General features: G+C 38.1%; 1 protein-coding gene across 2 annotated transcripts in view; it reads left to right on the top strand.

The window, feature by feature from the left end:
• Positions 1-13,301, top strand: part of NEK11 (NIMA related kinase 11) — a 172,576-nt gene that overhangs the window by 76,825 nt on the left and 82,450 nt on the right. For both annotated transcript variants that reach the window (XM_047768280.1, XM_047768271.1), the window contains exons 5-6: positions 3,456-3,520; positions 4,745-4,871. In XM_047768280.1, coding sequence (XP_047624236.1) covers positions 3,456-3,520; positions 4,745-4,871 — 192 coding nt within the window. The remainder of the gene's footprint in view (positions 1-3,455; positions 3,521-4,744; positions 4,872-13,301) is intronic.

Here is a 13,301-nt window from a genome sequence, read left to right as displayed (position 1 = left end):
GCATACTTGAATAAATGAAGTTTGAAGAAGGCAATGTATTTACCCTTTTTTAAAAATAGTACAGGACTTCGACTCCAATTACATTCCTCCTTCCTTTTATATATTGTTGTTATTCAGGATTTCAGTTCTGTTTTCTCTTCATGCTCTGCAAACCAGTGATTCCTATTGTCATCAGTGCTGGTCAATAAGCCACACGTGTTTACATGTCCTTACATCTACCAACCGTCCAGACCCTCCTTCTGTGGCCATTTTATTATGAAATAAATCCTTAAGTTATGTGAATGGTAAACACTATCGTTTGTTTACTTGGAAATGCCTTTATTTTTTGCTTGTTCTTTCATACTAGTTTAGTTATTATTTTAGCTGAATATTTTATATTTAGCAAAATGTTAAGCTCATTTGTCCTATTGTTTATTAGGCATAAAATTCTAGGTTGACAGATAATTTTGTCTAACATTTTATTCTCTGGTCTTCTGTATTCTGTTACTGATGTTGAGAAGTCACTTTCCATCTAATTGTCATTCTTTTTTTTTTTTTTTTTTTACTTTTTTAGGGCTGCACCTGCAGCATGTGGAAGTTCCCAGGTTAGGGGTCAAATCAGAGCTATAGCTGCTAGCCTAGGCCACAGCCACAGCAACACGGGATCCCAGCCGAATCTGCAACCTACACCACTGCTCACAGCAAATCTAGATCCCTGACCCACTAAGCTAGGCCAGGGATCAAAACCATGTCTTCATGGATGCTAGTCCCATTCATTTCTGCTGTGCCACAGCGGGAACTCCCTATTTGTCATTCTTATTAAGTCATTCCCTTTCAGCTAGCTCTCAATACAGAAATCTTTGTCATTGGTGTTCTCCAGTATTAGAAAGTTTTATTTAGTTGTGGATTTCTTTTTTCTTTTCTTTTTATTCTGCTTGAGATTTGTTTTGTTTCTGAAATTGTGAATTCATGTCTTTCTAAATTCTGAAAATTCCTAACTCTCCTATTGCTTTGGATTTTGCCTCTTCTCTACTTGCATCTCACCTTTCAGAATGTCTGTTATGTGTATGTTGGACTTTCATATCTTGTTTTCATTTCTATGAACTGCTTCTAGGGATTTGCTTACACATATGTTAGAAATTTAACCATATTTAAGATGTCTTTTATGCTCTATGTTTTTCACCTTTTTATAATATTTGTATCTCAGTCTGAATATTTTTCACTAACCATTATTCCAGTTTCTAAATCTTCTCTTCTGTGGTGTCTTATCTGCTTTCAAACATAGCTACTGAATTCTCAATTTTAGTAATTATATTTGTTTCAGTTCTAGAAGTTTTATTAAGTTCTTTTTAAATTGTTTCTAGAATCTAGTTCTCTCATTGTGTCATTTATTTTCCTTGAACGTATTGCTCATTGTTATTTTTGAATCCTGTTCAATAATTCCAATAAGTGGATTACATATAGATTTATTTTCTATATATCACCTTGATCCAATTAGGGATTGAGCTAGTTTAGGCTTGTGAGGGCTAGTCTATTTCCAATTTTCCTTTATTTCTAGTCTTCAGGGTTTCCAGTTGAAGGCTTTCCTTATTTATCAAGACCCCTTCTCAGCAGAAACTGAAAGCTCTGCTTAGTTTTTTAGTCTCTTAGTAGCTGCTTTCTCCTGAATACTTCACCCCAGAGCATCATAGGATTCAGCTAATGCCTCAGGATGAAATCCATTCAGAATGTCAGACTCACTTGTCTTTCATTCCTTTTTCTCTGGAAAATATGCCCCTCAAGTCTTGGGTACATTTGTAGCCCTGAACTGCTGTTATTGTCTTCCAAGCCCAGTGAGACTGCAACAGCTCTGGGACAAGCTCTCTTCTTTTGCAAAATACCTGAGAGGAAAACACAGTGGGAAGTGCTTGTTCATCTCAGTACACCCCCTCCTTTCAGGCTCTGGCCCCTCAAGTACTAACTGCCTTTGTTTGCCTGACTCATGTCTGAAATCTTAGAAGAGCACTCAAAGTTTGACCCAGATTTTACATTGTTTAAATTTTGCAGCGTTCTCTATAAAACTTGTGGAAGTTGGAAGATTTAGTGTAATATAAGCTTACTCTAGCAGAATTGGAAGCTGAGGTCTTAATCTTGAGTTTATTTCGGTGATCATATTTTCCCCCTAGATATTCTATTTGGTTTTTTCTCAAATCAGTATCATCTTTTTTTTTTCTTTTTTCAGTTAGTGTTCTGTTTCAATCTTATGTTTTCTATTTTTTTCATTATTTCAATCATTTGAGTATACTTATTTTATAGTTTATATCCTATTAAGTCAACTGAAATTCTCAGGGGTTTAATTTTATTATATATTATCTTCTGATTGCATTTGCATTTGCTTCTGCCAGATGCCCCAAGAGGGTATTAACAGCTGAGAACCAATTTTTATGTTAATTTCTGGGTTTGGGATGTCTTAAGCCATACAGCTATTGCATATTTGAATTCCAAATGTGATTGGGCAGAGACATTGTTGCAAAATATGAAGGGAGGTTTTTTTTTCCTCCACTCAGAGTTCAGACATATACAAATAGCTTTCTTATCATTTTGTTTACTTGTGAGTGAATGTTTCTTAAATCATATGGTCACTTAGGGTATGGACCACATATAAGATTCTGAGTTTATGTAGTTATACTAGTTCCAACTCGCCACATTGCATGGTTCAAGGTCTTAACTCCTGTGAGTCCTGAGCTCCTTGAGCAGCTGATAAAACAGCACCTACTGCTCCCTGAGGCTTTCAGATTTCTTTTTGTATAATCCCCAAGGATTTGCTAATTTTCTTGTGGGCCTAGCTGTGTATATGTGAAGAAACTCATATGCTAACACTTTTAGATTCTTTTTAGGCAAAGGTTTTCAAGTTGTCTAGTTCTTCATGATTTCAGAATGAAAGTCTTAACTGACACAATTTACATTATTTGTTTATAGTAGGACTTTTTAAATGTTATCTATTATTAAATACCCTTATCAACATTATTTCCACATATCTATAAAACCTGAATATTTGGATTCTAATGTATATAATGTTATAAATAGATATAATATGTATACTATAAGTAATAGATTATATATATTATATAATAGACTATAAAGCCTTATGATAACTGTCTCGTGAGCTGTGTGTATGATTACTGGATATAGTACCATGTAGACCATGCTATAAATATAGATAAAATCTGGCCAGTTGAAATAGTAGGAAGTACATTACCATTCTCCCAGTTACATATTTCCCTACCTTTAAAACCTTTATTTTGAAACCTCTATTTTCTCAGGGAAATTAGAAAATGTTGTGGCTTTGAAGCTTTTAAACAATGAAAGATATATCTCTGGGAGTGTATATTTATGTGTGAGTCACTTAACATTCAGTCATATATATTATTTATATTTGGATTTTAAAAGTTTATATTTTTCATGGAATTGTGTATCTTTTTTTTTTTCTTTTGTAGGAGGATACTTCATCGAGATTTGAAATCAAAGAACATATTTCTGAAAAGTAATCTTCTTAAAATCGGTAAGTTATTTAAAATATGTGTTCCATGGAAGAGAATCTTCTAGTTGTTATTAATATATCAAATTGAGGTGGTTCCTGTCTTGGCTCATTGGTAATGAACCTGAATAGTATCCATGAGGATGCTGGTTCAATCCCTGGCCTTGCTCAGTGGGTTAAGGATTGGTGTTGCTGTGAGCTATGATGTAGGTCACAGACACAGCTCAGATCCTGTGTTGCTGTGGCTGTGGTATAGGCCGGTAGCTGTAGCTCTGATTTGACTCCTAACATGGGAATTTCCATATGCTGCTGGCACAGCCCTTAAAAAAAAAAAAAAAAAAAAAAAAATCAAATCACGATATAAATTACCTAAAAGTATTTACAATAATTATTGGTTTATTTTGAACTTCTTAAATTTTCTTACTTGGTCGAGCTCAACAACCACCAAAAAAAACCAATTATATTTTGTTTCTGATTATCTGATATAAACTGAGGTATAAAACATTTGCTATATACTAGGTAGGTACAAATATTTTTTGAGTTCCTAGTCCATGTCAGGCACTAACCACTAACAAGTGGTTGGATTTATTTTACTAGTTTGATTATTATGGTTTCCCACTCCCTCATTTATTTTATCACAAGGCAATTAGCAGTTACAACATCATTAAAATGTTGTTATAGTTAGTTCTCCTTTAGAATTGTACCTCTACTCATAGCATTACTGGGCTGTTTGATCTTCAATGTAAGATGTTCCTAGAGGGAAAGGCATAAAGTCATGCAGCTAATTAGGCAAGTATACCAAAGCTGATGGATTCAAATTTTTATCGTTTTTTGAAAAGTCTCAGGTTTTTTATTAAAAAAATTTTAAATTGTAAATGAAGAACATGCTCTACCCCCCTCAGATAAAATTGCAGATCATATTCAGCACTTCCAGAATCATTCCGTTTGTCGTTATTCAGACTTGAAATAGATTTTCATTTCAAGTTGTGGTTTTCCATAATTCCAGAAATAAGAATTTTAGCTTATGTAATTCACTTTCCTGGCTCCAAAGTCTTCTTTCTCTTTTAAGGCTTTTATTTTTAAAGCTATTCACCAGTATTGTGTAATTTCAAATGTATAAATTTCTTTCCCTTTAAAATGGTATGAATCACTGCATGTTAAAAATGTCAAATTAGACACTCAGTTGTTAATTTCCAGTGCTGATTTTTGTGTTTTAAAGTATTTATAAGAATTAATTATTCTTTCAAGGGGATTTTGGAGTTTCTCGACTCCTAATGGGGTCCTGTGATCTAGCCACCACTTTAACTGGAACTCCCCATTATATGAGCCCGGAGGCTTTGAAACACCAAGGCTATGACACAAAGTCGGATATCTGGTGAGTGGGCATGTGCTGGTCCAGGGGATTTACTTATCTGCTGCCCCAAGAGAAGGTGCATTTTGTTTTTCTGGCTCATTTACTTATTACATCCACTCACTTTATCCCTTTTAAATATGTTATTCTGTGGCCAGTGTAAAAGAAGGTTTTTTGGATTTGAAACTTCGTATGTTCCATTAAATTCGTTTCAAAAATTCTCTTAATTCACAGATTAACTGGTTGGTTTGTACTTTTTCTTTTTGAACCACAAGAGAAAATTCTTAGTATATCATAAACATTAAATTTTGATATGTTTCTGCTAGCCTATTAGATAAAGCATTTGTAATTCTAAGCACCATGCTTTATTTGATTTTAAGGTTAACTTCCAAGGTCTGTGGAGAATATATAACTTTATTTTGTATCTTCTTGTTGCTCTTAAGAATCTTTACTAAAGACATTAGCTTGAAGGATAAACTTAAAAAAAAACATTCTGGGTTTTCAGTGATAGATGCATCTGAGATTTCTCAGCTTCTTTGAGCTCTGTATCAGAGGAATTTCTCACCAGTTTAAATCTGTGTAGAAGCCATGTGGAAAATTGTATTCTATTGTTAGCAGTAGATCCTATTAGGGGAAATTTTCCTTTCCTTTGAAGAGGAATCTTATATAATTTTCAGTTTGTTAAGGGTCGAAAGGACAATTTAGCTGAGAGCTTGTTAATTAAGGAAATAATTATTGTATGCAAATCAACTTAAGTAGTTTTGAGCTTTCAAAGATGAGCAGTGTGAAAGATTGTGCCCACTTCATTCCTCTAAAGAGGATAAAGTAGAAAGTTACCTTTTCTCTGGTTAGGGAATAGTAAGTGCAACAGGGTTCATGCCCTGGGATTCTCATAAGAGTCATTAATCCTGTTCTTGTTCTGGTTTCTCCCAAGTGGGAGAGAACACTGTCACCATTAGGCCTGGTAAGGGCAGATCCTCATTCATCCTGTCCCTTTAATTCACTCTTGGGATTATACATCTCTAGGTTCTTCAATGGGTTTTTTCATTGTTCACTAGTATCTACACTGGTGGTCTCTCCCAATTCACCTATCATCCTTCCTCAATCACAGCCTTCCCCAATTCCCTCTTAAAACAAAAACAGAACCAGACAAAAACCACAAAGTTATGTTCAGATGAACGAGTTTCTTTAAATTTTGCTTTATTGAGCACCTACTATTTGCCCATGGCTATACAACAGCCCTTAAGGTATAAAATCAAAAGTGATAGGATTCCTGTCCCTAAGGAGAAATCATGGTCTTTTTGGAGTAACATTCTTCAGTTAGAGGAAATCAGCCTTCGGCTTTGGATTGCATTTGAATTACTTACCTACATCTCTCTTCTCTTTTATTTTATTATTATTATGGACATTTAAAAATAGTGTTAAATGTAAAATTTCCTCATGATTAAGCTTACATGGTATCTCAGAAAGATGTTACATCATGTCATTTGAATTAAGAGTAAATTAATTTATGAATCTCATCATTTAAGTCTTTGGAATTACATACAAGAAGAAAGCTAACTATAGATATCTACATCTGCTTGCCAAATGAGATGGATCTCCTAGAAAACCGAGGTAACAGAACCCACAGAGAGGAAAATGAGCATAGAGTCTTCTGTTTCAGTTGTGTCTGTCTTACTTCCTCTTTTTTTTTGGGCTCATGTGATGTGCCTGAACCACAGTTGTGGCAGTGCTGGATATTTAACCCACTGTGTTACCAGGGAACTTCCTGTCTTACTTCTTTTTAAAAAAAACGCTCCTAGTATTGCATAAAGAATCACAATGATACCAGACAGTATTGCTGTAATGTTTTAGGCTTACAAAAATTATATTTGACTTAGGCAAAACTTTAAAAAGCCAAAATTTCCCAAATGTAAAAATTAAGGAAAATTCTCATATATTTTTGTGAGCATTAGGTCAGCTCTCCTTGCAGAGATTACTAACTATTCAGCAAGTACAAGCTAAGGATTTATCATCATCCTGACCCCAAATAACCACCTTATTATGAATTCAGTAATTACCTTAGTTGTATCTGAATCAAAATGGGCTTATCTGGTAATGAAATGTCTGTTGCTGAGCCTAAAGTGGAAAGAATGACAGAGAACAATAAATTATAGTGGCAGATATGTGAGTGTGATGAGTAATCTTTGGGAGACACTCTTCGAAAATTCGATTGAATGAAGTTGAGAATTTTTCCTCTAAATCTCAGTATATAGCATCTGTTTACTGTGGAATATTTTCTTAAGTTGGAAATGTTTATGAATAATTTGTACTAATAGCTGTACATATTTATTTATAATGCTTAAAGAAGAAGAATTGATATAAAGTAATATATTTTCATCTGTTAATACTTGCTGCATGTAATCTTATTCTCCTTCTGCAATCTGCTTAAACCTTTTGGGATTCATTAATTTGTAGCAGTCAAGTACAGGAAGCCTCTTCCTTAAAAGTGAGTTAGGCTCTAAAAGTTTATAAACAGTTATTTGGAAAGTTAGGATAATTAGGTTCACTGAGGACAATACAATTGCTGAACATTCTTCCCACCCCACCCCCACCCACACAGGAAAAATGTAGTGTATGAATTGGGTTCTTAGGTTGGCTCTTTAAATTGATTTAAACTATGAATAGTCAGAATTTATTACTTTGGTAGGAGAAACAAAGGACAATACTATTGGAATAATGGTGTTGTAATTAAACAGAAAGGAAACAGACTGTTTCATTGTTGGCCTTATTTGTCTTGTTGTGAGAGGTCACCCAGATGGCGGTATCTTCTTTGGGTGGTTTAAGTGGAAAGAATGTTTATGGGGACAGTAAGGATGTTGGAGCACACTGGGAAGCTGTCAGGGCTTTGCTCAGGGATATGGTGTGGGAGTTTGACTGGGCAGGGACACTGAAGGAATCTAGTTCATACCCAACACTGGAGTCAGGCTTTAGTGATCTTGGACCAAATTTTGGACATGTGGAAGAAATCAGAGAGGAAGCAGAACCTGCTTGGCTTGAAGAACTAAGAAAGAATCCTCACAGAAGAGCATTCCTGGGGAAGTCATGGGAAGAGGGTGGGAAGGAAGACAAGCTTATTTTCTGGTAAAAGATTTAGGAAGGGGGGAAATACAGGCCAACCTGACAGCAGTTCCTGTAGGTAATGTGGGGCCTGCAAGTAGTTGGCAGCCTGAAGCCCCAGTGACTACCCCCCAGTGAAGAGAGGTCAGGGACAAGGGAGCCCATTCTCTCACCAGCCTGTGGTCTGGGCAATTCTTGTGTGGGTTCAGAGCAAGCTGTTGGACACTGGGGAATGAACACTGGTGTTATTTTCACTCAACAGAAGCTGAGTTGGAAAATACTTCAGTTAGAGACAGTAAATTTGAGTATTGTTTTGTGTTTTTGTTTGTTTTTTTTTAGAGCTGCGTCTGTGGCATAGGGAATTTCCCAGGCTAGGGGTTGAATTGGAGCTATGGCTGCCGGCCTATGCCACAGCCACAGTAATGCAGGATTTGAGCCACGTCTGCAACCTACACCACAGCTCATGGCAACACTGGATCCTTAACCTGAGTGAGGCCAGGAATCAGACCTGTATCCTCATGGATACTAGTCAGATTCTTTCCACTAAGCTACGATGGGAGCTCCAGCCCTTCTTTCTTTGAGTACTTTTTCTCCTCCTTTCCCTCTATCCTGTCTTTCTGGCCTTCCCATTGTGTGTATGCTAGTGTGCCTCCTGGTTTCCCACATGCTCTGAAACAGTGATTGTTTTTTCTTTCTTCCTTCCTTCCTTCCTTCCTTCCTTCCTTCCTTCCTTCCTTTTCTTTTCTTTCTTTCTTTCTTTCTTTCTTTCTTTCTTTCTTTCTTTCTTTCTTTCTTTCTCTTTCTTTCTTTCCTTTTTCTTTTTTTTGTCTTTTTAGGGCCTCACCCGTGGCATATGGAGGTTACTAGGCTAGGGGTCAAATTGGAGCTGTTGCTGCCGGCCTACACCACAGCTCACAGCAACACCAGATCCTTAACCTACTGAGCAGGCCAGGGATCAAACCCACAACCTCATGGTTCCTAGTCAGATTCATTTCCACTGCGCCATGACAGGAACTCCTGATTGTTTTTCTTTATTCATTTTTCCATCTGTTCTTCAGATTGCATAATAGCCATCAGTCTGTCTTCATGTTCACTGATTCTTTTGTCTGCTAGTTAAAATCTACTGTTGAGCCCCTCTGGGGAAGTTTTTGTTTTAGTTATTGTACTTTTTAACTCCAGAATTTGTTTGGTTTTTTAAAATAATTTCTCTTTATTGATATTCTCCATTTGATATGACACTTTTTCATACTTTATTTCTTTAAACATGGTTTCCTTTGGTTTGTCAAATATATTTATAATGGCTGCTTGGAAGTCTTTGTTAAATCTGACATTTAGGCCCTCTCAGGTAGTTTATGTTGCCTACATTTTCTCCCTGTCTATGGATGATTCTTTCCTGTTTCTCATAATTGGTGAAAACTGGACATTTTAGATAATATATCGTAGAAACTCTTGACACTTATTCTCCACACTCCCCCACCTCTCTGGGGCTTGTTGTTTGCTTGTTTATTCATTTAGTGAATGTTTATTCACTTTAATTTGGATAAGACTTTGATTATGGCAAAATTGATACTAGGTGACTTCTGAGTAAAAAGCTGTCATAAAAGGTGACACAGCTTCTATCTGATTCTCTTGAGATCCTTGCTCTTGGAATCCAACTACTATGTTGTGAAGAAGCTTTACAAAGCACATTGAGAGACCAGCATGGAAGAAGCCAAGGCCTCTGGATGTTAATCTTGGCTGAGCTTCCAGGTTATGGCCAGCACCAGTTGGCAAGTCATGTGAGTGACTTGAATATGGGCCTTTCTGCTTCAGCTGAGCTTGCCCAGCAAATGCCATGGGGAGCATATTCAAGCCTTCTGTCAATCTCCGAGAGAACAGATTTATCAGCAAAATTACTGACTCTTGTTGTTTTAAGCACTAAGTTTTGAGGTGTTTTGTTCACAGAATGGAATGTTCACAGAAAGAAAAAAAACATCAAGACATTTAAGTTCTGGTCTTTGTCCTCAAAAGATTGGCAAGAATAAACAAACTGCCATGTGTTGTTATAGTGCATTACAAGGGGGTATTTACAAGGCTCTGATGTATAAAGAAGTGAGTGATTCACTGTAGGGCATCAGCTACAGTCAGAGAGTGGATAATGCTATGAAGCAGTGGTAACTAGAACAGGGCTTTATCAGGAAGACATCAAGCAGGAGTTGAGATGCTGCCTCTAGTTTAGATCTCCATTATGACAAGCTGACACTATTCATTTCTTTATTTTAAAAAGTCCAAGAGGTGACTTAAAAGAAGTGGCTTGTGCCAGGAAGGCAGTCTAGTACTCTACTTATAGGTGCCTTGATGGATGGGGCCTGAGAACTTGGAACTCAGCTGAGAACCTGGACCAGCAGCTTTTCCATGTGCCTCTGACTCTCCCTCCAGGCTTCCTGACTCCCCTTCTCCTGTTCATCCCATCCCTGGACCTGCTTCTGACACCAGCACCATTTCACCTTCACTCCCATAATTCAATGGTATGTGGAAGCCAGCTCAGACCAGCTCTTAAGACTCCACTATCCCCATCTCTTTTCAACCTCACAAAAATCAGTAAATACAACCAATCAAGAATGTCCTTTCCACCCAGAAAGCCAGTTTACCAGAATGTCCAGCTCCCTTAGCCTTACTCCCTTTTGCCAGTGGAATGTTCACAGAAAGAAAAAAAAACATGAAGACATTTAAGTTCTGGTCTTTGTCCTCAAAAGATTGGCAAGCATAAACAAACTGCCATGTGTTGTTATAGTGCATTACAAGGGGTATTTTACAAGGCTCTGATGCATAAAGAAGTGAGTGATTCACTGTAGGGCATCAGCTACAGTCAGAGAGTGGATAATGCTGCTCAGGATGGGGAGGGATGGAGAAAAGCTTTATGAAATGCCTTTTAGGCAGAAAGATCCAGTGCCCGTGACTGAAGGTGGGAGGTGCCCCCTGAGAGAGGAGAAGGTGGACTGTGCAGGGAAAGAGGTGGGCCAGGAAAGCCATTTGCCCTCAGCCTGCTCACTCACAATGAGCCTCAAATGTATGTGTGTGAAATTATCTCCAAAAGGAGTTTATATATGTTAAAAATGATAATTTATTAAATGTAAATTTTTAATATATCATAATTTTTTGAAACTCTATTTTGGTATTTTTTTTTAATTTTAGAAAATATGCTGAGAATTTAAAAGTAATTGCAAGTGATCTGGGCCTTCCCTGACTCTGGAACAACCCTGGGAAAACTGCAAGGACGTGGAAGCGTAGTAATGCTCACGTCCCTTGACCAGATGTGGACCAAGTGTGTTTGTGGCAGGGTTGGTGGTGGTAATAGATACATGAGACAGAGGAGGGAGTTGAGGTTCATGTGGTGAACAACCCATGGAGCTATATGAAGGAGTTTAGACTTCACCTTATGTGGGATGAGAAGCTGCTGAAGTCTGTTCAACAAGGGGATGGTTACATTAGTCAGCTTTGCTGCAATATCAAAGTGCTCCAGAAATGTTGGTACTTATAAAAATGTATTTCCTCTTCATGTTACACAAGGACTGCAGGCTACCTGAACTTCTACTCCAAGTTGCAAGCCTGCCCTGCTCCTGGTCCAGTGTCCCAGATCAGGGCTCAGGCTGTCCCTGATCTGGATGAACCTAACACTGCTGAGAGAAGGAGAAGGGGCTGCACCACACCTGCAGGGAAATCTTCCCCTTCATATCTCATACCAGCAGCTGGGGAGGTCATGTGGCCAACATCATTATCAACATGAAGGAAGTCTGTTCCCTCACAACTCTGGAAAAGGAAGGGAAGAGGATATTTGCAAAGAGTAAGCAGTCTATCAGGGGAATTGGTCTTACAGCAATACCAAACTTGGTGAATCAAAACAGACTGGGCTGCGGAAGAATCTGGTGGAGAAAAGACAGGGGAGAGGCAGACCTCCTGTTAGCATATTCTACTACTTCTGACTCTTGGTCCATCTTAAAAGAGCCACCAGAGACGTGAAAGATGATGAAACGTTAGAATACAGCCATTCACTCAAAGTATGAAATCATGCCACGTGGGCAGTGCTGCTGCCACATCCAGACACTTAAGTGGTGAGGGCCTGAGGAATAACAGTAGGCCATAGAAGGATGCTTTCATCATCGTTGCTGTTGCCAACCCACTCTCCACCCAGCTTTGAACACTGTCCATGTTTAATTTCCCAAACTTGGAGTTCCCATCATGGCTCAGGGGAAATGAATCTGACTAGTGTCCATGAGGATGCAGGTTCAATCCCTGGCCTCGCTCAGTGGGTTAAGGATCTGGTGTTGACTTGAGCTGTGGTATAGGTTGCAGACATGACTCGGATCCCACATTGCTGGGGCTCTGGCATAGGCCGGCAGCTGTAGCTCTGATTTGACTGCTAGCCTGGGAACTTCCATATGCCATGGGTATGATTCTTAAAAAAGAAAAAAAAGACATTTCCCAAATTTATGGTTTGTATGGAGTCTGTGGCCATGACCCCAAGAACAGCTGAAGATGAAAACAATCTTTCTCTTTTACTTTCTCTTCTTCTCTCCTGTGACCTTCCTGCTCTCCTCTCTCCCTCTGGTGTTGGTCTTATCTTCAGTCCTTTCATTGGACAGATGCTTAAGGTGTGGAGGGCATGAGACGGGGAGCAGAGATGAGCCGATCTTCCTTCAAACATTGTACAGCTCAACTGTGGAAGAAAGTAATTAGAAAGAGCAGGCATAAGCAGGATATGAAATTCATCCAAACTTTGTTTCTAAAATTTTATGGATCTCCCTCAAAACATGATAGTATATTGATTGGGATGATATGGCAGAAGGAATGCATTCATTTTTCCTTTTAAATACTCTAAAAAATTCTGTTCCTCAGACACACTAGCCATGTTTCAACAGCTCAGTAGCCACATGTGGCTGGTGGTTATTATCATCGTAGAAAGTTCTACTGGATAGTTCTGAGCTGTTCTGCTCCAGCCCTTTTAGGCCTTACCCTGGATTTTTCTTGCACTCGTCTGACTTTTAGATTGGGCAGAACCCTTGCTGGTTTTAGCTGCTATTCTTAGATTGGCCCCCTGTGCTTTTCAGTGAGTACCATCTGACCATTTTGAGGGTCTTCTATTCTTGGGTCCTTCAATCGCTCCATTGACTCTGCTTCTTTTCACAGATGCCAACACTGTACAGGTCAGTGGCAATTGTGCTTTTTCTCCATGCACTTGTACCTTGAGATTCAAGGAGATACCTTGCCTACCTAACTTTGTTAAAAATGTTGGCCCTGCCTTTTAGTTTTGCTCTCTAGCTGCTCCATCTGTTTTACATGGGGATTCAAGGAAGATTCAGAAACTATGCTTCAAAT

Source organism: Phacochoerus africanus, chromosome 1 (assembly GCF_016906955.1).
Source record: "Phacochoerus africanus isolate WHEZ1 chromosome 1, ROS_Pafr_v1, whole genome shotgun sequence".
Lineage (NCBI taxonomy): Eukaryota > Metazoa > Chordata > Mammalia > Artiodactyla > Suidae > Phacochoerus > Phacochoerus africanus.
This window is presented reverse-complemented; position numbering and strand designations above follow the sequence as displayed.